Source organism: Eretmochelys imbricata, chromosome 12 (genome assembly GCF_965152235.1).
Source record: "Eretmochelys imbricata isolate rEreImb1 chromosome 12, rEreImb1.hap1, whole genome shotgun sequence".
NCBI classification, from domain to species: domain Eukaryota; kingdom Metazoa; phylum Chordata; order Testudines; family Cheloniidae; genus Eretmochelys; species Eretmochelys imbricata.
Window position 1 is genome coordinate 2,260,818 of NC_135583.1, and position 21,241 is coordinate 2,282,058.

General features: G+C 46.2%; 1 protein-coding gene across 6 annotated transcripts in view; it reads left to right on the forward strand.

Annotated features, from left to right (window-relative positions):
- The first annotated feature begins 289 nt into the window (after positions 1–289).
- Positions 290–21,241, forward strand: part of PDPR (pyruvate dehydrogenase phosphatase regulatory subunit) — a 72,971-nt gene continuing 52,019 nt past the window's right edge. Inside the window, exons 1-3 of one of the 6 annotated variants that reach the window (XM_077831468.1) lie at positions 290–413; positions 3,315–3,611; positions 17,526–17,659. In XM_077831468.1, the coding sequence (XP_077687594.1) occupies positions 3,385–3,611; positions 17,526–17,659 (361 nt within the window). In that variant the 5' untranslated portion in view covers positions 290–413; positions 3,315–3,384. Of the gene's footprint in view, positions 414–581; positions 1,048–1,146; positions 1,496–3,311; positions 3,612–17,525; positions 17,660–21,241 lie in introns of those variants that run through there. The other 5 variants (XM_077831470.1, XM_077831467.1, XM_077831469.1 and 2 more) reach the window with 5 other exon arrangements.

Here is a 21,241-nt window from a genome sequence, read left to right on the forward strand (position 1 = left end):
TCCCATGCCCCCCCCCCCGGTGCCCCATGTCCGCCCCGCCCAGCCCCCCTCTCTCTCCGAGCCCTGCCCCCCTTCCCAGCGGAGCCCGCTGACTGACAGGCCTCCAGCGGGGGCGGGGCCTCAGCTCGCCCCGCCCACAGCGTGGTGGCGCCGCTTGCGTCTCCGGCCCCGGCCCGCCCCCGTCGTGCCTTGAAAGCGGAAGCCCAGGCCCCGCCCGCCGCACTTGCTGGTCTCCAGCAGCAACAAGCCCACGTGGGGCGCGGGAGGGGGGAGGGGCTGGAGGAGACGGGGATGGCTCTTGATTGGTCCGCGCGCCGTTGTCGTACTGTGGGCGAGAGCCGTAAAGTGCGGGACGTCGGGCGCGGGCGAAGCTTGCGGCAGTTGAGGCAACGACCCCCCTTCCGCGCGCAGAGGTGACCCTGGGCGCCGTGACCCTCGCGCCTGGGGCCGGCCGGGGTGGGGCGGCCCCGCCCGCCCGCTGCGGCTGGGTCCTGGCCGGCCGGGGTCAGCCCTGGCGGGGCGCCGGGGGGGCCGGGGCGCGGACGGCCGGGGCGCTGGCCTGGCGGGGTCGGCGGCTGCCCTCAAGCCGCGAGGGGCGGCAGACGCGCCGCGAGCCGGGGTCAGGCTGGGAAGCGGCCGTGGCAGGTCGGAGACTGGCTCCCCGCTCTAGCGGAGGAGGCTGCGCAGTGAGCCGCGTGAACCGCTCCCCTGGAGCGGGCCGGGTCAGCGCCCGGCTGCGGACTGGGGCGCGCCGGCGGGGCGGCCGCCGAGCAGGCTCTGCGGGTCACGCCATGAGCGTCAGTCAAGAGTGCTGCTGCTGCGGAAAGAAGACCCATGTCGCTTTAGAGAGCGTGTTAGTCGGTGTCTCGTGTGTGGAAGTTGGGGAGTGGTAGCGCCTCTCTTCTTGGCGCCGGTGAGGCCTCCGGTGGGGCCGGTGCTGGGTGCTACGCTAAGAAAGACAGGAACAAGTTGTTGAGAGTCCGGAGGAGAGCAGTAAAAAGAGCAGTTTGGAAAACCTGACCGAAGAGGAAAGGTTGAGAGAGATGGGTATGTTTCATGTAGAGATGCCAAGGAGGGGGAGTGTAGGGAACCTGATAACAGTTTTCAGATTCTTTAGGGGCTGTTATAAAGAGGGTGGTGGCCAATTGATCTCCATGTGCACCAGGTGTAGGACAAGAAGTAATTAGCGTGGTTTGCAGCAAGAGAGATTTAGGTTAGGTATTAGGGAAAAAGTTTTTTTAATTATAAGGATAGTTAAGCATTGGAACAAGTTACCTAGGGAGCTTGTGCAATCTCTCTCATTGGAGGCTTTGAAGAATAAGTTAGACAAACACCTGGCAGGGGTGATCTACATGTATTTAATTCTGCCTCAGCACAGAGAGATGGACTTGATGACCTCTTCAGGTTCCTTTCAGCTCTACATTTTTGTGATTTCTAGCATGATGCTCATGATTATCAGGTGGTAATAATGGCTGGGGCTTTAAAGAAATCTAAGGTAGGTGCCCAACTCCCATTAAAATTCAAACTCCATTGGAGTCCACTCTTGTCGGACATGTCTAAAATGAGATTGTAAGGCCACGGCTGGGGACAGGCACCTTGGCCCTGACCCAGTCCTGCCCCAACCAGGAGAGAGGTGTCCCTTGGCCCTGACCCGGCTTGGCCTTGACCTGCCGGGCTACAGGCACCCCTCCCCCAGGAGCTGGACCTGCTGTGGCCAGGGGACAGGTGCCCCTCCCCTGGCTCAGCTAGGCCTGGACCTGGCACGGCTGGGGAAGAGGTGTCTCTCCCCCCCCCCAAGTCCAGGTGGTGCTGCTGCTGTTGGGGGGGGAGTCCTCTCTCCCCACTGTAGCCCCAAGGAGCCCCGCTGGAGCCCTCACCCTCTCGCACTCCAATTTTCTGCCTAAGCCCCCACTCCCACTCCAAACTCCTTGGCCCCACCCCACCACATGAATTTTGTTATGTGCACCAATATGGAGGTGATATGTCACACATCACTTCCATATTGATGTACATAACAAAATTCATTTTGCACGTGGGTGGGGAAAATTAGAGGGAACACTAGTTGGGGGTAAACTGAAGAAAGCGAGAAATGTTATAACTGGTGAGCTCCAGTGTGTGAATCATAGCAGTGGGACTAGACCGTGTATCAAGCTGAGCAATGCTAACTGTACAGCAAGGAGCCTTCAGCAGCATCCATGATCAAACTAGCATCATTATGAAGCAACTGTATAGCCTCAAGTCAAAGCTGTCTGGATTCTAGTTCGTGCAGGCTGTGCCTCTCCATTCAAATAAAGGACAAACGTATCACTCATTCTTAAACTCCACATTTTGCCAATTAATTTCAGAAGCCAGTTAAAAATTCTCTACAGTCCTTCATGGACTCGACTTTCTCTATTTCATTCCCTGCACCCTCCACTCAGTTCACATTTCAGAGTAGCAGCTGTGTTAGTCTGTATTCACAAAAAGAAAAGGAGGACTTGTGGCACCTTAGAGACTAACCAGTTTATTTGAGCATAAGCGTTCTTGAGCTACAGCTCACTTCATCGGATGCATAAAAGTGGAAAATGCAGTGAGGATGTTTTTATACACACAGACCATGAAAAGATGGGTGTTTATCACTTCAAAAGGTTTTCTCCCCCCACCCCACTCTCCTGTTGGTAATAGCTTATCTAAAGTGATCACTCTCCTTACAATGTGTTTGATAATCAAGGTGGGCCATTTCCAGCACAAGTCCAGGGTTTGACAAGAACGTCTGAGGGGCGGGGGAAGGGGGTAGGAAAAAACAAGGGGAAATATGAAAGCTTATGCTCAAATAAATTGGTTAGTCTCTAAGGTGCCACAAGTCCTCCTTTTCAGTTCACATTGGCATCTTCTCTGTCTCATCACATGATCTTGCCACTGTTGGTGCAAGAGCCTTTTCTCTGCAGCTCTTGTCACCTGGAACAGACGTCCTGGCTATATGTAAAAGCTTTATATTGTTTTCTTCCTCATTACTGGGCTAAGCCAAATTTAGAAGAGAGAAACTCTGGGCCTCATCAGTCTCCTGATCTGTCTAGTTCCTTTCAGTAGTAAGGCTGTTCTTTGAGAACTCTCAAAGTCTGCACAGGCTGTTTTCCTGCTTACTCAACCATCAGCATTTAAAGATCCCAAGTTGTCAGTATAGAGGCTTTCAGATACCTTATTGCACATCATGTATTACATTGTCCCAGTCGCTACGCTCCTCCTCCCTACCCCTGAGTTCCCAAGAACAGCTTTGTGCACATATTTTCTGATAAGTGGTAATAATAATCTGTTGCTTTTTCCTTCCCTAGAAGAAGTGGCAGTGAGCTAGCATCTTAACGTGTGTAGGTGGTGTCTCGAGAAAGCTGACTGACACCCGTTGGGATGTTTCTTCGGTTACTGTCAGATGTCCGGTGGCAGACAGCCAGCCCAAGATGGAGAAGCACGTCCAGCTTCCGGCACATGACCACATCTGCGGCAGAGCCTCCCCCCGTTTCCCTGCCAGCTCAGGCACAGGTGGTAATCTGTGGTGGTGGAATCGTGGGCACCTCCATTGCATACCACCTCTCCAAGCTAGGATGGAAGGATATAGTCTTACTGGAACAGGGCAGGTAAGAGTTTGATTTTCTCTTCATTAAAGCATACTGAAACCAAAACCTCAGAACTGTATGGGACTTGCGCACACACAGTATCTTTCTTTGTGTGATCTTTTCATCATCTTACTTTCTCCCAGCATCGGAGCTGGTAACACTGCACATCAGTGATGAAACCTAAGTCAAACCATTGGCTTTGCCCTTTCTTCACAGACCCCCAGGTAATTGCATATTGTGAGCTCTACCCTACCCAGTGGAACTTTATAGGCCATTCTTCAAAGCCTAAATGCCTCATGTAGGTCAAGAAAAGTAACAACTTTAGTTTTCAAACTATACTTGAGTCTTCTTTCTTTTCTCTTCCACATTAAACTTTCTCACTGCCATCATGATGATCTTGCTGGCCTCCCAATTTATTTAAGATCTCTCACTCCAACTTCTGAACAAACTCCAACATAAACAAAGGAACTGCTCCTTTGTTTGTCTACACAGGGATAAAAAAATCTCTGGCTGGCCCGGGTCAGCTGATTCGGGCAGTAGGGCTGAAAAATTGCAGAGTCGGTATTCAGGCTTGGGCTGTGGAACCCTGTGAGGGTGGACAGTCTCAGAGCTTGGGTTCCATCCCAAGCCCCAACGTCTACACAGCAATTTTTAGTCCTGCAACCTGAGCCCTGTGAGCTCAAGTCAGCTGACCCGGGCCAACCGCAGCCATACTTTTATCCCTCTGTAGACATATCCTGAGTTTATGATCCTTCACTATATTAAATTCCTAGTCTTTTTGCCAAACCTTTAGCAATCTGTACTTAAGGCAGAGACTAGGGTGGGGTCTAGATGAAGAATTGTCTAGTTGGGAGAGGGCAATGTTAAATTTATTTCTTTGTGTATGTAAGGGAGGCTAGGGTGTAGACTCAGGCCTGCCTGCACAAATTTGCACTATTTTACCTAAACCTGTGCAAACCTTTGTGTGGATGCTATAAGCCTAACTGCATCTAGGATTGCCCACACAGGGACTTATCTAAACAAGTAGATCTGTGCAGACAAACCCATAATATCCTCAATCCTGTAATAGCTTTAGCCCATAGCTTTATGCATGTGAATAGTCCCACTGAGGTCAGCCTGCTCTCATGAGTAAAGTTACATAAACATCATCATAGGACTGGAAGGGACCTCGAGAGGTCATTTAGTCCAGTCCCCTGCATTCATGGCAGGACTAAGTATTATCTACATACACATTAAGTGTTTGTAGAATAAAGCCCTGAGTTCATTCTGTCTGTGTTCCCTGCTAAGTGGAGGAACCTAGACTTGCTAGGGTTACTGATGGGCAGGTTAAGCCCTTGAGAAATTTTAACATAAAACAATTTTACAGTTTCATTTCAGTTGATTTTGTGCCTGCAAGGCCCAGCTTTTCTGTGAATTTTCATTACTGTGGTAGTTTTGCATCAAAACACATGGAATTCCACCCTCCCCAGTTTGTGCTTGTGTTTAATGCAAAATTTAATCTTCATACAAATTAAATGTTGAGGGTCTTTCTCATAATGAGGCCATCTGAATGAAAATAGGTCTATGTGACACTCAAATGATCCTGCAAAGTAAAGGAAAGAAACCCAGAAAATTTTGCTTGTTCTTCATAAATTGGACCTTCAGCTTTCGGTCATTGATAAGAAGCTACTGCTAGGGCTTGTTACACTACCAAGTTTTGTTGACAAAACTTATGTCGACGCCCAAAGGTTGACAAAACAAAAATCGCCAAAGGGTGTTCACACTTGCTCCCTCTGTTGACAGATCATGTCCGCATAGGGGACACCATCACTGACAAGGTGAGCAATGCACCGTGGGTATGTATCCCACAATGCAGTGTTGTGGAAAGGAAGAGCTGATCCCTGCGCATCTTGGGATTCTGAGTTCTCCCACAGCCCCCTCAGCTGCCGAGAGCAACATTTGAGGAATGGCAAAGCAGCACAGCAGTCTGTCCCCTTCCCACTGCAGCAGCTGTCTGCCTGCTGCTGTGTTCCTAGTGCAGGGCAGAACAGGAGCATTCCAATGATTTGCTCTTTGTTTGTTTCCCAAACAGAGCAGCTTCCCAGAGCTTTGAAAGAGGAGGGGCACATGCCTGCAGGGCACCAGAGATCAAAACACTGAGCAGAGCAATCAGGGCAGGCATTGTAGGATACTGGCCAAAGCCAGTTCTGTTGACAAAACAATCAGCAGTGTCTACGCTGGCTCTTTGCGGACAATAAACGGAGGGAAAAAGACAAAAGTCTCTCGTAGGGGTGGAAGCTTTTTGTCTCCAAACTGGGTGTTTTTCGTGACAAAAATCCCATTGTAGTGTGTATGCCTTTTGGTGACAAAACAGAAAGAGCAGTTTTTGGTGACAAAACTTGGTAATTTAGACAAGGCCCTAGACTTCTTTCAGTCCTTAAACATCTATTCAATCCTTAAATTACTTGATTCACACAGAGAGTGAATCAAGTAATCTTGTCTGAGAGCCTTTTTAAACTGAGTGCCCGGTTGAGTCCAGGTGGAAGCTATTTCTGATTGGCTGTTTAGCCTCTACACCAACTTTTTCTAGAACAATTCCCTTCACATGGGAAGCTCCTCCAGTGGGGTTGGCTTTCAGGGCAGTACCCAAGTTGGTGGTCTTGTATAGTTTTGTCATTACATTTCTGATCACAGCAGTGGCTGTGAAGCTAATTCTTAGTCCTGCCTTGAGTGCAGGGGTCTGGACTAGATGACCTCTCGAGGTCCCTTCCAGTTCTGATTCTAGCGGTGCGAAGCCCACGGTACTTACCCATTGTGCTGTGTGCACTGCTGGCCTGAGCCCTGAGCAGGTCCTCTGCCTGCCTTCCTTTGCAGGGAATTAACTTCTTTCCTACTTCCTTTTCAGTGGGCATGTATACTTCATCACAGGTCCCTGGTGAGCTAATTGCGATACAAGCCCAGTCCATGTACATACTGAGAAAAAGCATTGTGTTAGAAAATCAGTTAACTTAGACATTTTAGTTAGCATGACATTAAACATGGTTGTGACATAGGTGACCCGATATTAGGTGCTTTGTCTTATATATACAACTTTTTCCTCCCCCTAAATAGTGCCCTGCTTTTTTACAAATGCTATCTGGTCACCCTGTTTACACAAGAATACCTATGTTTTAAAAATGTCAGCTGGATATTATTTATGAAGATTATAGCATAGACAGGGTCACTGAGGTGTTACTTTTACAGGAGATAGATATGATAGACAATTGTGAGCTCTGCGAAGGCCTGTGCGGCAAAGTGCCAGCTGGTGTAATGGCAGGAAAAATGGGTTAATCGCCTTGGGAATCCTGGCAAAGTGGTGATAGTGTGCTTAGATCTAATTGTCATTTCTTTACATGTTCAGAGAATTTCAAAGGGTAAGATTCTAGTGGCACCACAGCAGTCCCTTGCCCAGTAATATAGATGTACAGTAGTTAGAACATAGAAAAGTATCAGAGCAGCAGCCATGTTAGTCTGTATTCACAAACGAAAAGGAGGACTTGTGGCACTTTAGAGATTAACAAATTTATTTGAGCATAAGCTTTCATGAGCTACAGCTCACTTCATCAGTTGTAGCTCATGAAAGCTTATGCTCCAATAAATTTGTTAGTCTCTAAGGTGCCACAAGTCCTCCTTTTCTTTTTGCAGATACAGACTAACACGGCTGCTACTCTGAAACCTCAGCAGAATGTTTTTCATGTTGTCAGAATGTCTATTGTCATGAATTCTCATAAATTTCAAAAGGTGAGCTAAAAGTCATTTCAGGAATCACACCTGCCTGAGTCCTCTTGCTGATTTTTATGCTTTTATAGCCATATTTTTGTATTTTAAAGTTTCTCTCACTTGTTGCTGTGTGAAAGACCTATACAAATAGGCAGAACTGATTATAGAGGGGAAATAATGAAACTGACACTACAGAGTGCTGTTTAATACGCAATGCAAACAAGTAGGAAAAAAGAAATACTCTTTCTTTAATTTATTAGTCATTTTAGGCATTATTTTTGACAATGGACTCATAAAAAGTGAGAGGTTTTTATCTTCATGGTGCTCCTATAATCGTACTCAAATCATAAAATCTTTCATCTGTAGATCTTATGAACTTTATGTAAATTGGTATCATTATCCCCATTTTACACATGGGGAAACTGACTCAGAGCTAGCCAAGGCCTTGTCTAGGCTAGGATTTGAAGATCCTTTGTATGTTAAGCTACACATTTTTAAAAGTATAGTGTAGTCCAGGCAGTGTGTCTTGACTATACTAGACTTTTTAAGAGGTTGTTTGCTAACCCCCAGCCTACATGAGGCCTAATTGACTTTCCCAGGGTCAGACAGTAAGCCAGTGGCAGGGCTGGTATAAGAACCCAGGTCTTCAGATTCACATCATTTTGCCCTATTCACTCCACCATGGTGCATCATCCATGGTGTTATTTAACGGTTCCCTAGTAGGCTTTGTGTTGACACCTTGCTGGGATGAATGAAGTGAGGGGGCACAGACCATGCTGGGCAACTGCTGCTGACTGTTGATTGGACACTTTGTTTTGGGTGTGTGAACACAGTAGCAGTGCAGCAGTTTGCATGGGATGCTTTTTCTTTTCAAAGAAAGAAAAACATGGACTCAACCCATATTTTTAAACAATAATAACTTGGATTCTGAGGAACACAGCAAACATGGCTAAAAAGCCCCTAAAATGAGGGGGTCCATGCAGTTTTCCCCACAGTTAAAATTTTCCACCTGTCCTCCTGATGAATTTTCCCATAGTATATTTCTTGGAAACAGAGGGCAGTGTTTTTAGCACTCTAAACCTTTTTGTATTCTCTCTTAATTTGGTTCATGTAAAGTTTCATTGTTCACACATTGACTGGATTAGTGGTTGCAGCCTGTGGACTATTAAGTGCTCCAAAGCACAGAATCGTAGAATATCAGGGTTGGAAGGGACCTCAGGAGGTCATTTAGTCCAACCCTCTGCTCAAAGCAGGACCAATCACCAACTAAATCATCCCAGCCAGGGCTTTGTCAAGTGTGACCGTAAAAACTCCTAAGGAAGGAGATTCCACCACCTCCCATTCCAGTGCTTCATCACCCTCCTAGTGAAAAGGTTTTTCCTAATATCCAATCTAAACCTCCCCCACTACAACTTGAGACCATTATTCCTTGTTCTGTCATCTGGTACCACTGAGAACAGTCTAGAGCCATCCTCTTTGGACCCCCCTTTCAGGTAGTTGAAAGCAGCTATCAAATCCTCCCTCGTTCTTCTCTTCTGCAGACTAAATAATCCCAGTTCCCTCAGCCTCTCCTCATAAGTCATGTGCTTCAGCCCCCTGATCATTTCTGTTGCCCTCCGCTGGACTCTTCCTAATTTTTCCACAGCCTTCTTGCAGTGTGGGGCCCAAAACTGGACAGCGTACTCCAGATGAGGCCTCACCAATGCTGAATAGAGGGGAAGGATCATGTCCCTCAATCCTTATACACCCCAAAATGCTGTTAGCCTTCTTGGCAACAAGGGCACACTGTTGACTCATATCCAGCTTCTTGTCCACTGTAACCCCTAGGTCATTTTCTGCAGAACTGCTGCCTAGCCACTTGGTCCCTAGTCTGTAGTAGTGCATGGGATTCTTCCATCCTAAGTGCAAGACTCTGCACTTGTCTTTGTTAAACCTCATCAGATTTCTGAGCACCGTTATGTAGCTCAGGTTTTGATCTTAACAAGTGACAGAAATCTGAATTAGCTGTGAAACATATCTTGGTTGTACCTAGAGGAGATTTAAAGTTGTATTGCCACTGTGATGGGTTGGATCACAGAAACCCCTTTAGGACTGCCATCTGATGTGCCTAGACTACCCCTGAGCCTGTTTTCCCTGCCAGCTTGGGACTTCTGTCCCTTGCCTGGTATGAGCCAGACATGCTTGCCTGTTGCAAACACACATCCAAGTCTGAACCACATTCCCCACAAGCCACAGGCTTAACTGAAAACCGCTTAAGTGCTCTTGTCTACAGCACTCAGATATCCAACTCCCAATGAGGTCCAAACCACAAATCCGTTTTACCCTGTATAAAGTGTATACAGGGTAAACTCATAAATTGTTTGCCCTCTATAACACTGATAGAGATATGCACAGCTGTTTGCCCCCCAGCTATTAATACATACTCTGTTAATTAATAAGTAAAAAGTGATTTTATTAAATACAAAAAGTAGGATTCAAGTGGTTCCAAGTAATAACAGATAGAACAAAATGAATTACCAAGCAAAATAAAATAAAACACGGAAGTCTAAGCCTAATACAGTAAAAGTGATTACAGATGAAATCTCACCCTCAGATGTTTCAATAAGCTTCTTTTACAGACTAATTTCTTTTTAGTGTGGGTCCAGCAATCACTCCCACCCCCATGGTTACTGTCCTTTGTTTCAGTTTCTTTCAGGTATCCTTTGGGGGTGGAGAGGCTACCTCTTGAGCCAGCTGAAGACAAAATGGAGTGGTTTCCCAGGGGTTTATATAGTTTCTCACTTATGTAGAATCATAGCTCAGCATGGATTACTGGAATCACATGGGCAAGTCACATGTCCATGCATGACTCAGTTGTCTACAGGCCAAGCTGAAAGCTTAGATATGTACTGGTGTCTGTCAAGGTCCATTGTTAACCAAGTACTTCCATTTACTTGCCTAACCCCTTCGAAGTGTGTTGACCAAATCTTCCTTAATGTGCTTTCTACAGCAAACACTTTAAATACAAGCATAGAGCCAACGCTTGTAACTTCAGATATAAAAATGATACATACATACAAATAGGATGAATACATGCAGAAGAACATAACCTTTGCAAAGATATGATACATGGCATATCTAGCATAAAACCTATTCCAGTTATGTCATATTTACACTCATAATCATATTTCTGTAAAGCATTATGGGATGCAACGTCACACCCACAATGAACAATAGATATCTGAAACTCCGTGCATAACCATCTGCTTCTCAACAGTGATTCTTTGTAGGGCGCTGAGGTTATAGAATCATAGAAGATTAGGGTTGGAAGAGACCTCAGTAGGTCATCTAGTCCAACCCCCTGCTCAAGGCAGGACCAACACCAATTAAATCATCCCAGCCAGGGCTTTGTCAAGCCGGACCTTAAAAACTTCTACGGATGGCGTTTCCACCACCTCCCTAGGTAATGGATTCCACTGTTTCACCACCCTCCTAGTGAAATAATGTTTCCTAATATCCAACCCTAGACCTCCCCCACTGCAACTTGAGACCCTTGCTCCTTGTTCTGTCATCTGCCACCACTAAGAATGGCCTAGATCCATCCTCTTTGGAACCCCCTTTCAGGTAGGTGAAAGCAGCTATCAAATCCCCCCTCACTCTTCTCTTCTGCAGACTAAACAAGCCCAGTTCCTTCAGCCTCTCCTCATAAGTCATGTGCCCCAGTGCTCTGATCATTTTTGTTGCCCTCCGCTGGACTCTCTCCAATTTTTCCTACCTCTTTCTGTAGTGGGGGGCCCAAAACTGGACGCAGTACTCCAGATATGGCCTCACCAGTGCCAAATAGAGGGGAATAGTCACTTCCCTCAATCTGCTGGCAGTGCTCCTACTAATACAGCCCAATATGCCGTTAGCCTTTTTGGCAACAAGGGCATGCTGCCAACTCATATCCAGCTTGTCATCCGCTGTTATCGCCAGGTCCTTTTCTGCAGAACAGCTGCTTAGCCAGTCAGTCCCCAGCCTGTAGCAGTGCATGGGATTCTTCCATCCTAAGTGCAGGACTCTGCACTTGTCCTTGTTGAACCTCATCAGATTTCTTTTGTCCCAATCCTCCAATTTGTCTAGGGCCCTCTGGACCCTATCTCTACCTTCCAGATTATTCATATCTTTCTGATCATGAATTCCTGTCTCAAAACCAAATGTGTGGGATTATAGGGCTTGAAATGTCTGCAGTAGATGCCCATACCAGATAACTTGTTTTTGTGTTTTTTTTGTTTTTTTTTAAAGCCATCCTCACTAGCACGACATTAGGACTGCAGAGGACAGGAGATAGAACAGTAATCTCAAACTATGGGAAGGCTGTTGGATTAAAGGTAGATATCCTGAGTAAGATAGATGTGCCCACTGCTCTGCTCGTTAAACGGCTGGATTTTAGCAGAGGTTTCCAAAAAGTATTCAAAATAGAATGAAAATGTTTTGCTTACTCAGCCGTGCATTTTTTTAACAAGACCATGCTGGTATAGCTGAGTGAATGGAGAGAAAATACAGCAGATGGACATGTAGTTTTACAAGATGTGTACATGACACTGGAGCAGACAATAATTTCCTTGACTAAGGTCCCTCTTCTGCTTGGTGTGTCTCACCAATTGCTTCTATTGGAATCATGAGTCATTTTGAATTAGTTTCTAGGATTGTAATGTCACCATGTGCATAGCTCAGATGAGCAGTTTGAGCTCTGTATAGCATACTAAACTATACACTGTGCTATGGGCTGCTCTGTCTTTGTGAGAACACCCCTCAAATTCAATCTGCTCTGTGGCGGTGCTTTCCTTTACGTCTTTGACTTGGGAATGTGCTTTCGCTGATTGAAGACTATTTCCTTATAGAATCATAGAATAGAATATCAGGGTTGGAAGGGACCCCAGAAGGTCATCTAGCCCAACCCCCTGCTCGAAGCAGGATCAATTCCCAGTTAAATCATCCCAGCCAGGGCTTTGTCAAGCCTGACCTTAAAAACCTCTAAGGAAGGAGATTCTACCACCTCCCTAGGTAACGCATTCCAGTGTTTCACCACCCTCATAGTGAAAAAGTTTTTCCTAATATCCAATCTAAACCTCCCCCACTGCAACTTGAGACCATTACTCCTCGTTCTGTCATCTGCTACCATTGAGAACAGTCTAGAGCCATCCTCTTTGGAACCCCCTTTCAGGTAGTTGAAAGCAGCTATCAAATCCCCCCTCATTCTTCTCTTCTGCAGACTAAACAATCCCAGCTCCCTCAGCCTCTCCTCATAAGTCACGTGTTCTAGACCCCTAATCATTTTTGTTGCCCTTCGCTGGACTCTCTCCAATTTATCCACATGCTGTAGGGAATGGCGTCAATTCTGTTTGGTAGGTTCTTTGCATGTGTAGGTCATGGTTAAGGGTACAATTTAGTCCTAGGTATTTTTAGTAAGTCATGCACAAGTCATGGGCAATAAACAAAAATTCACGACCTGTGACCTGTCCATGACTTATACCAAAAATACCTGTGTTTAAATGGGGGTGGGAGGGGCTGCTGGGGGGGTGTGTGTGTGTGGGGATACTGTTGGGGGGTGGGAGGGGCTGCTGGGGTGAGCGGCTCCAGCTCCTGGGGGCCACAGACTGCAGCTGCTCCAACCGGCCGGGGCCTGCCGCCCGGGGCCGTGGACTGCAGCTGCTCTGGCCGGCTGGGGACAGCTGCTCAGGGCTGCTCCAGTAGCTGGCTTGCTGCTTGGGCACTGCAGAAGTCACGGAGGTTGCGGAAAGTCACGGAATCCGTGACTGCCATGACTGACGCGGAGCCCTAATCGTGGTAAAAGCACTCTTCAGTGTCCAGCTTTGAATGCAGTCTCACTGTACTATGCCTCATTGGACAGTAGTCTTCCTTCCACCTGTGTCTCTTGCTGGAGTGCAAGTATAGGGTGCATGTTATCAACAGGCAGCTAAAAATACACTCTAGAGCTGGAATGCCCAGTGCGGTTTTGTTTGTAGCAGGGGTTGCAGGCATCTGGACATGGGATCTGCCCAGTCAATGGAGTACTCCAAACAGAGAGGGCTTTTAACTAACAGAGTTTATTACTCTAACATCAGCTCAAGTTACCAGGAATTCATGCCTACCTCAGTTCTGGGCTGTTCTTTCTCCCCCCTTCCCATATCTTAGTGCTGTTCTACACTACGAGGTTAGGTTGAATTTAGCCACATTAGGTTGATTTTATAATGAATGCATCTACACAACCAACCCCGTTCCACCGACCTAAAGGGCTCTTAAAATCGACTGCTGTACTCCTCCCCAATGCAGGGAGTAGCACTAAAATCAACCTTCCTGGGTCGGAATTTGGGGTAGTGTAGATGCAGCGCTGTGCAATTGGATGGTGTTGGCCTCCGGGAACTATCCCAGAGTGCTCCAATGTGACTGCTCTGGACAGCACTTTCAACCCTGATGCACTAGCCAGGTACACAGGAAAAGCACCTGGAACTTTTGAATTTCATTTCCTGTTTGGTCAGCGTGGTGAGCCCAGCAGAACAGGTGACCATACAGTCCCAGAATCACAAACGAGCTCGAGCATGGAGTGAACGGGAGACACTGGATCTGATTGCTGTATGAGGAGAAGAATCTGTGTAGGCAGAACTCTGACCCAGCAGAAGAAATGCTGATATATATGCCAAAATCACACAGGGCATGGTGGAGAGAGGCTACACCAGGGATGCACAGCAGTGCTGCATGAAAATTAAGGAGCTCAGGCAAGCTTACCAAAAGATAAAGGAGGCAAATGGTCGCTCCGGGTTAGAGCCCCAGACATGCCGATTCTATGATCAGCTACATGCCATTCTAGGGGGAACCCTACCAGTACCCCAACACTCTCCATGGACACCTGCAAGGTGTCAGCCTCACGCAACACAGATGAGGATTTTGTGGATGAGGAAGAGGAGGAGGAGAATGGATTCTCCGCTAGCCTGCTGCACATTCTCCTGGGCAGCCAGGACCTTTCCCTCACCCTGGAGCCAATACCCTCTCAGGGCCTATTGTTCCCAGACCCTGAATGCGGAGAAGGCACCTCTGGTGAGTGCACATTTATAATGACACTACAGGAGTTAAAAGCAATTGTGTTTAATGTTTGATTTGCCCTGAACAATTGGGACGCATTCGCAGCCAGTACAGCTAATGGAAAAGTCTGTTAACGTGTCTGGGGATGGAGTGGGAATCCTCCAGGTTCATCTCCATGAAGATCTTCTGGAGGTACTCTGAAAGCCTTTGCAGAAGGTTTTTGGGGAGGGCTGCCTTATTTCGTCCTCCATGGTAGGACACTTTACCACGCCAAGCCAGTAGCAAGTGATCTGGAATCATTGCAACACAAAGCATGGCAGCGAATGGTCCTGGGTTTTGGTTGCATTCATCCATCATTTGGTCTTTTATCTTTCTGTCCGCCTCAGGAGAGTTACCATTCATAGTCACCTGGTTGAAATAGGGGAAATTTTGTAAGGGAACAGTAATCCCCTCTGTTTGGTGATCCCCAACACATTAGACCCCGAGCATGCTGGGCTGTTTGCGCATGGCTAAAAGGGATCATCCTGGAGAATAGCCACGTGTGTGGGGAGGAGGGGTTTGCTGCACATCCACCCCAAAACCGCAGCCCCTCCTTTTAAATGGCGAACACAATGGGCATTGGTTGCTATGGGAAAGGAGGGTGCTGCAGTTTGAAACCATTTCCATATGTTATGAACATGAAAGAAGCCAAACCCACGTACCCTTTGGCTTATCATGGCTGCTTGCAAACCAGATTCTGTTGCCCAGCCATGTGTGATGTGTCACCATACCAGCAGGTGCTAAATATAAAAGGAAAATTCGACTTTGTACTTAAAACATTTGTGCTGTCTGCTGTGAATTGCTTGATTCACTGTAAAAGAATCTCCCTTTTGTTCTCAGAAATGTATCTTTAAAGTCTACTCTCCCTCTTCTTCCCCCCTGCAGCCGCAAATGCTTCTATGCTCCCTGCATCAACTCTGTCCCTGAGGTTATTGCAGATTAGAAGGTGAAAAAAATGCATCCGCGATGACGTGTTTTCAGAGCTCATGCAGTCCTCCCGCACTGATAGGTTACAGCTGAATGTATGGAGGCATTTGGTGGCAGAGGCCAGAAAAGCATACAGTGAGCGTGATCAGAGCACGCAGGAAGAGATGCTGAGGCTAATGGGGGAGCAAATGGACATGATTCATAGATATTAAGGTCAGAAGGGACCATTATGATCATCCAGTCTGACCTCCTGCACGATGCAGTCCACCAAATCTCACCTACCCGCTCCTGCAATAAACCTCTCACCTATGTCTGAGCTATTGAAGTCCTCAAATCATGGTTTAAAGACATCAAGGTGCAGAGTGACCCGTGCCCCATGCTGCGGAGGAAGGCGAAAAACCCCCAGGGCCTCTTCCAATCTGCCCTAGTGAGCGTTGTCAGTGATCTAAAGTTTTTTTAATAAATAAAGAATGAATGGATTCAGAACAAAAGGGACTTTATTTCCTGTGCCAGCTGTGGATGAAGGGGGGATGGGGTTTGGCTTACAGGGAAGTACATTCACCAAACGGGGCGGCTTTGCATCAAGGACAAACACAACTGTCACACCATAGCCTGGTCAGTCATGAAATTGTTTTTCAAAGCCTCTTCGATGCGCAGCGTGCCTTGGTGTGCTCTTCTAATTGCCCTGGTGTCTGGCTCTTCAAAACTGGCCACCAGGCGATTTGCCTCAACCTTCCACCCCACCACAAATGTCTCCCCCCTTACTCTCAGATATTATGGAGTACACAGCAAGCAGCAATAACAATGGGAGTATTGCTTTTGCTGAAGTCTAACCTACTCAGCAAACTGTGCCAGCACCCTTTTAAATGTCCAAGGCACATTCCACCACTATTCTGCACTTGCTCAGCCTATAGCTGAACTCCTCCTTCCTGCTGTCCAGGCTGCCTGTGTATGGCTTCATGAGCCCTGGGAGCAAGGGGTAGGCTGGGTCCCCAAAGACAACTATTAGCATTTCAAATTCCCCAATGGTAATTTTCTGGTCTGGGAAGAAGGTCCCTCCTTTCAGGTTTCCAAACAGCCCAGAGTCCGAAAGATGCAATTCCACTGAATGCATCTGATGAAGTAAGCTGTAGCTCACGAAAGCTTATGCTCAAATAAATTTGTTAGTCTCTAAGGTGCCACAAGTCCTCCTTTTCTTTTTGTGAATACAGACTTTACACAGCTGCTACTCTGAAATCTGTATACAATTGGTTGCTAAAGATCGACTTCTATAATACCGACCTAATTTTGTAGTGTGCCCTTATTGTGATTTCACCACCTTGTAGCTACACACACAAGCAGCAAACTCTGGTCACCAATAAGAGGGGCTATAATGCCTACTGCATCTGAGAGGTTCATGTCCCGAGGTTGCTCCTGAACCAGAGGCTCTGGTATGATACTTTTCAGAGTAACAGCCGTGTTAGTCTATATTCGCAAAAAGAAAAGGAGTACTTGTGGCACCTTAGAGACTAACCAATTTATTTGAGCATAAGCTTTCGTGAGCTACAGCTCACTTCATCGGATGCATACTGTGGAAAGTATAGAAGATCTTTTTATACACACAAAGCATGAAAAAAAAAAAAATGGGTGTTCACCACTACAAAACATTTTCTCTCCCCCCACCCCACTCTCCTGCTGGTAATAGCTTATCTAAAGTGACCACTCTCCTTACAATGTGTATGATAATCAAGTTGGGCCATTTCTAGCACAAATCCACGTTCTCCCCCACTTCCCCCCCCCCCCAAAAAAAACCCCACTCTCCTATTGCTAATAGCTTAAGCTATTACCAACAGGAGAGTGGGTTGGGGGAGGGGGGGACACCTGGATTTGTGCTGGAAATGGCCTAACTTGATTATCATACACATTGTAAGGAGAGTGGTCACTTTAGATAAGCTATTACCAGCAGGAGAGTGGGGTGGGGGGAGAGAAAATGTTTTGTAGTGGTGAACACCCATTTTTTTTTTTTTCATGCTTTGTGTGTATAAAAAGATCTTCTATACTTTCCACAGTATGCATCCGATGAAGTGAGCTGTAGCTCACGAAAGCTTATGCTCAAATAAATTGGTTAGTCTCTAAGGTGCCACAAGTACTCCTTTTCTTTTTGGTATGATACTATTTTGTATGAGGTTCCTGCTGTATTTTCTCCTGCAGGCTGGCTGCTGGCTCCACTCGATTCTGTGCTGGCATTGTGAGCACAGTCAGACACTTGTCCATAGAGCTGAAGATGGCTGACTATTCAAACAAGCTTTATGAGCAGTTAGAACAAGAGACAGGAATCAAAACAGGTAAGAAAAGGAACTTCTGGCTCAGTTCCCTGCTGAGTGGATTCACATGAACTCCACTGCTTTCTGGGGCTTGGAATGAGAGTAACACTAGCATGTATGATTGCTGGTTTCTAAGCACTGAATGGGGCTTTAGCCTTCTCAGCTTGGAGACACTCCCATGGCATCCTCACGTTTAGATTGCCTGCTGCAGTCATTTAGAACACAATACTTGTGACCAGTAAAGGCAAGAAAACTGCCCCCATTATGCTTAAATCAGCAACATAAAAGTTAACTGAGTAAGAGTTAATTAGAATTAGCCATGAAGCTCATACAGATGCATTCATTTTTGTATCTCCAACAGGGGCAGAATCTTAGCATAAAGTACTTGTTTATATTGCGCACACACACACCTGCATATTAAAGGGGGAGCAGAGGATGAGAGCCCAGTAGCAGTAACTCCACACCTGTTTCCAACCAGCTTTAATTATAGCATGTGAGAAATATACTGTCACAGATCCACAGGGCGAGTTTGCCTCAAGCTTTTAAACAGTCTGTCAGGGAGCATACCCCTCTTAGTGCTAGTCTCTGCTCGGTGTCCCCATCCGGTTCCCTTCGTTTGACCCTTTGACCACACTCCTGTCCCTGTTGTTTCATTAGTTGTCCCCTGGATTTATTTGGTGTCCAGGTCCTGTGGATCCCCCTCTTAGGCTGGGGGGGGATCCTTTAGCAGTGGATGGGCTTTGCCCGCCCACTTCCCGGATCCCAGTACAGCTAGTCCCTAGGTCTCCACTTTTTTCAAGGGATACCCCTGGAGCACCATTACTTTGTGGCTGGGCCTTGGTTTCAGCACCACTGTTTCTCACCATGGCTTCTTCAGTAAGACCAAAAGAACCTGAACTCCTGTTGGAGGGAGACTTTACTCCTTTGGGAGCAGATGTTTGCAGCAACACAGGGCAGCCTTTTCAGTACAGGACAGCTTTTCTTAGTCAACTAGAATACAATATTTTAGGTTCCTTAAATTACAGTGGAAGAGCAAAGCTTATATGTACATCCATGCTGGCCGGACAACCTGCCTCTTTTGCCCAGAATGTTCAAGATTAAATCTCTCACTGCACAGGGCAGCTTTATCATCATAACAGTTTTCTAACACCTTGGTTCTTTGTTTCCAGCCCTAGTCACCCTGTTTGCACATGATCTGCCTCCCTTGGCTCCCAATAATTAAAAGTTAATGTCCAGTCAATGGTCTTCCATCGTATCTCCAAAGGAAGCTAATGATACGTTGGCAATTCTTGATGATTCATTCATACCAATCCTGACATGCTTATGTGACTTACATACATCTCTTAACTCCCTGTCCTAGAGAAGATGACAGCCCCTTGAGTCATAGTAGATCACAACATAAAAGTGAATGGGGAAACAGTCATATGTTTTTCATAAAAATACAGAAATTTCCCACATTCTGTACAACTACATAAATAGAACATACTTCATTTTTCAAAGTCAAGCACTCAAAAGTTAGGATATGCCAGTATTAACTTTCCTACACAACCTTAATTCAGTCCTCTTGTATGTATGCGTTATGAAACAGTATGCCTCACACAATGCACAGATTGGATGGTGTTCTCTTAACAGCTGTTCATTGTATGCACCATGCCTTATTTACTGCATGTTGTTTTGAAGACAGAACTGTTAATTTCCTTATTGGCTTTCCATGATGCTTATCACTACAATATCTGAGGGCTTCACAAACATTAATGAATTTATTTTTACAACACTCCTGTGAGATTAATCGTAGAATATCATGGTTGGAAGGGACCTCAGGAGGTCATCTAGTCCAACCCCCTGCTCAAAGCAGGACCAATCCCCAACTAAATTATCCCAGCCAGGGCTTTGTCAAACCTGACCTTAAAAACCTCTAAGAAAGAAGATTCCACCACCTCCCTAGGAAATGCATTCCAGTGCTTTACCACCCTCCTAGTGAAAAAGTTTTTCCTAATATCCAACCTAACCATCACCCACTGCAGCTTGAGACCATTACTCCTTGTTCTGTCATCTGCTACCACTGAGAACAGTCTAGATCCATCTTCTTTGGAACCCCCTTTCAGGTAGTTAAAAGCGGCTATCAAATCCCCCCCTCATTGTTCTCTTCTGCGGACTAAACAATCCCAGTTCCCTCAGCCTCTCCTCATAAGTCATCTGCTCCAGCCCCCTAATCATTTTTGTTGCCCTCCGCTAGACTTTGCAATTTTTCCACATTCTTCTTGCAGTGTGGGGCCCAAAACTGGACACACTACTCCAGATGAGGCCTCACCAATGCCGAAAGGAGGGGAATTATCACGTCCCTCGATCTGCTGGCAATGCTCCTCCTTATACACCCCAAAATGCTGTTAGCCTTCTTGGTAACAAGGACACACTGTTGACTCATATCCAGTTTCTTGTCCACTGTAACCCCTAGGTCCTTTTCTGCAGAACTGCTGCTGAGCCATTCGGTCCCTAGTCTGTAGTGGTGCATGAGATTATTCCGTCCTTAGTGCGGGACTCTGCACTTGTCTTTGAACCTTATCAGATTTCTTTTGGCTCAGTCCTCTAATTTGTCTAGGTCCCTCTGTATCCTATTTCTACTCTCCAGCGTATCTACCTCCCAGTTTAGTGTCATCTGCAAACTTGCTGAGGGTGCAATCCACGCCATCCTCCAGATCATTTATGAAGATATTGAACAAAACAGGCCCCAGGACCGACCCTTGGGCCACTCCTCTTGATACTGGCTGCCAGCTAGACATGGAGCCATTGATCGCTGCCTGATGATTTAGCCAGCTTTCTATCCACCTTATAGTCCAGGGGGTGTTAGACCCTATCTGTAAAAGGGGACTAACATATACACTAATTTTGGGTGCTCAATTTGAGACATCTAGGATCTAAATTTTCCGATAGCATTATATAGCACTTAGTATTCAAAATGCAGATCTCAGTTCCATTGATTTTAATTGCAGCTGAGAGCACTCAACACTTCAACAGATCAGACATCAGGATCTCAAGTCAAGCATGCAGAAAATACACACGCAATTAGTGAGCACTATGAAAAGTTTAAGTGATTTGCCAAGTATCATATAGGAACTCCATTACAGAAGCAGGGGTAGAATCCAGTTCTTCAGGCAAGCATTCAGCTGCCTGAACCATGAAATCATCATTTCCCTTCCCACTATCCTCTGCCTCAGTCACCACTCCACTATCGTGATTCACCCCCAGAGCAAGTACCTCTTGTGCACTGAATGAGTCTGGGGTCCTATGGGAAATAGCCTTTCATTACATTATCACATAATCTATCTTGATGCATATATATATATATATATATATATGCAAAAGGGGACAAATTAAGGTTTCAGGGGATCCTTAATTCTAGCATTTCCGGAGTTCTGAGTGCTTGACTTTTAACATAGTTTGTATGTATTTTCCTCGGTTTTTAAATATGCAAACTGGAAAAACAGAAATTCCATTGTGTGGCATCAAATTGAAACCCACATCGGTCATCAGCAGGGTCAAAACCTTTAGATCCACCATATGAGTTAAACCATAACAATTAATGAAGTGACTAATAGCAGTAAC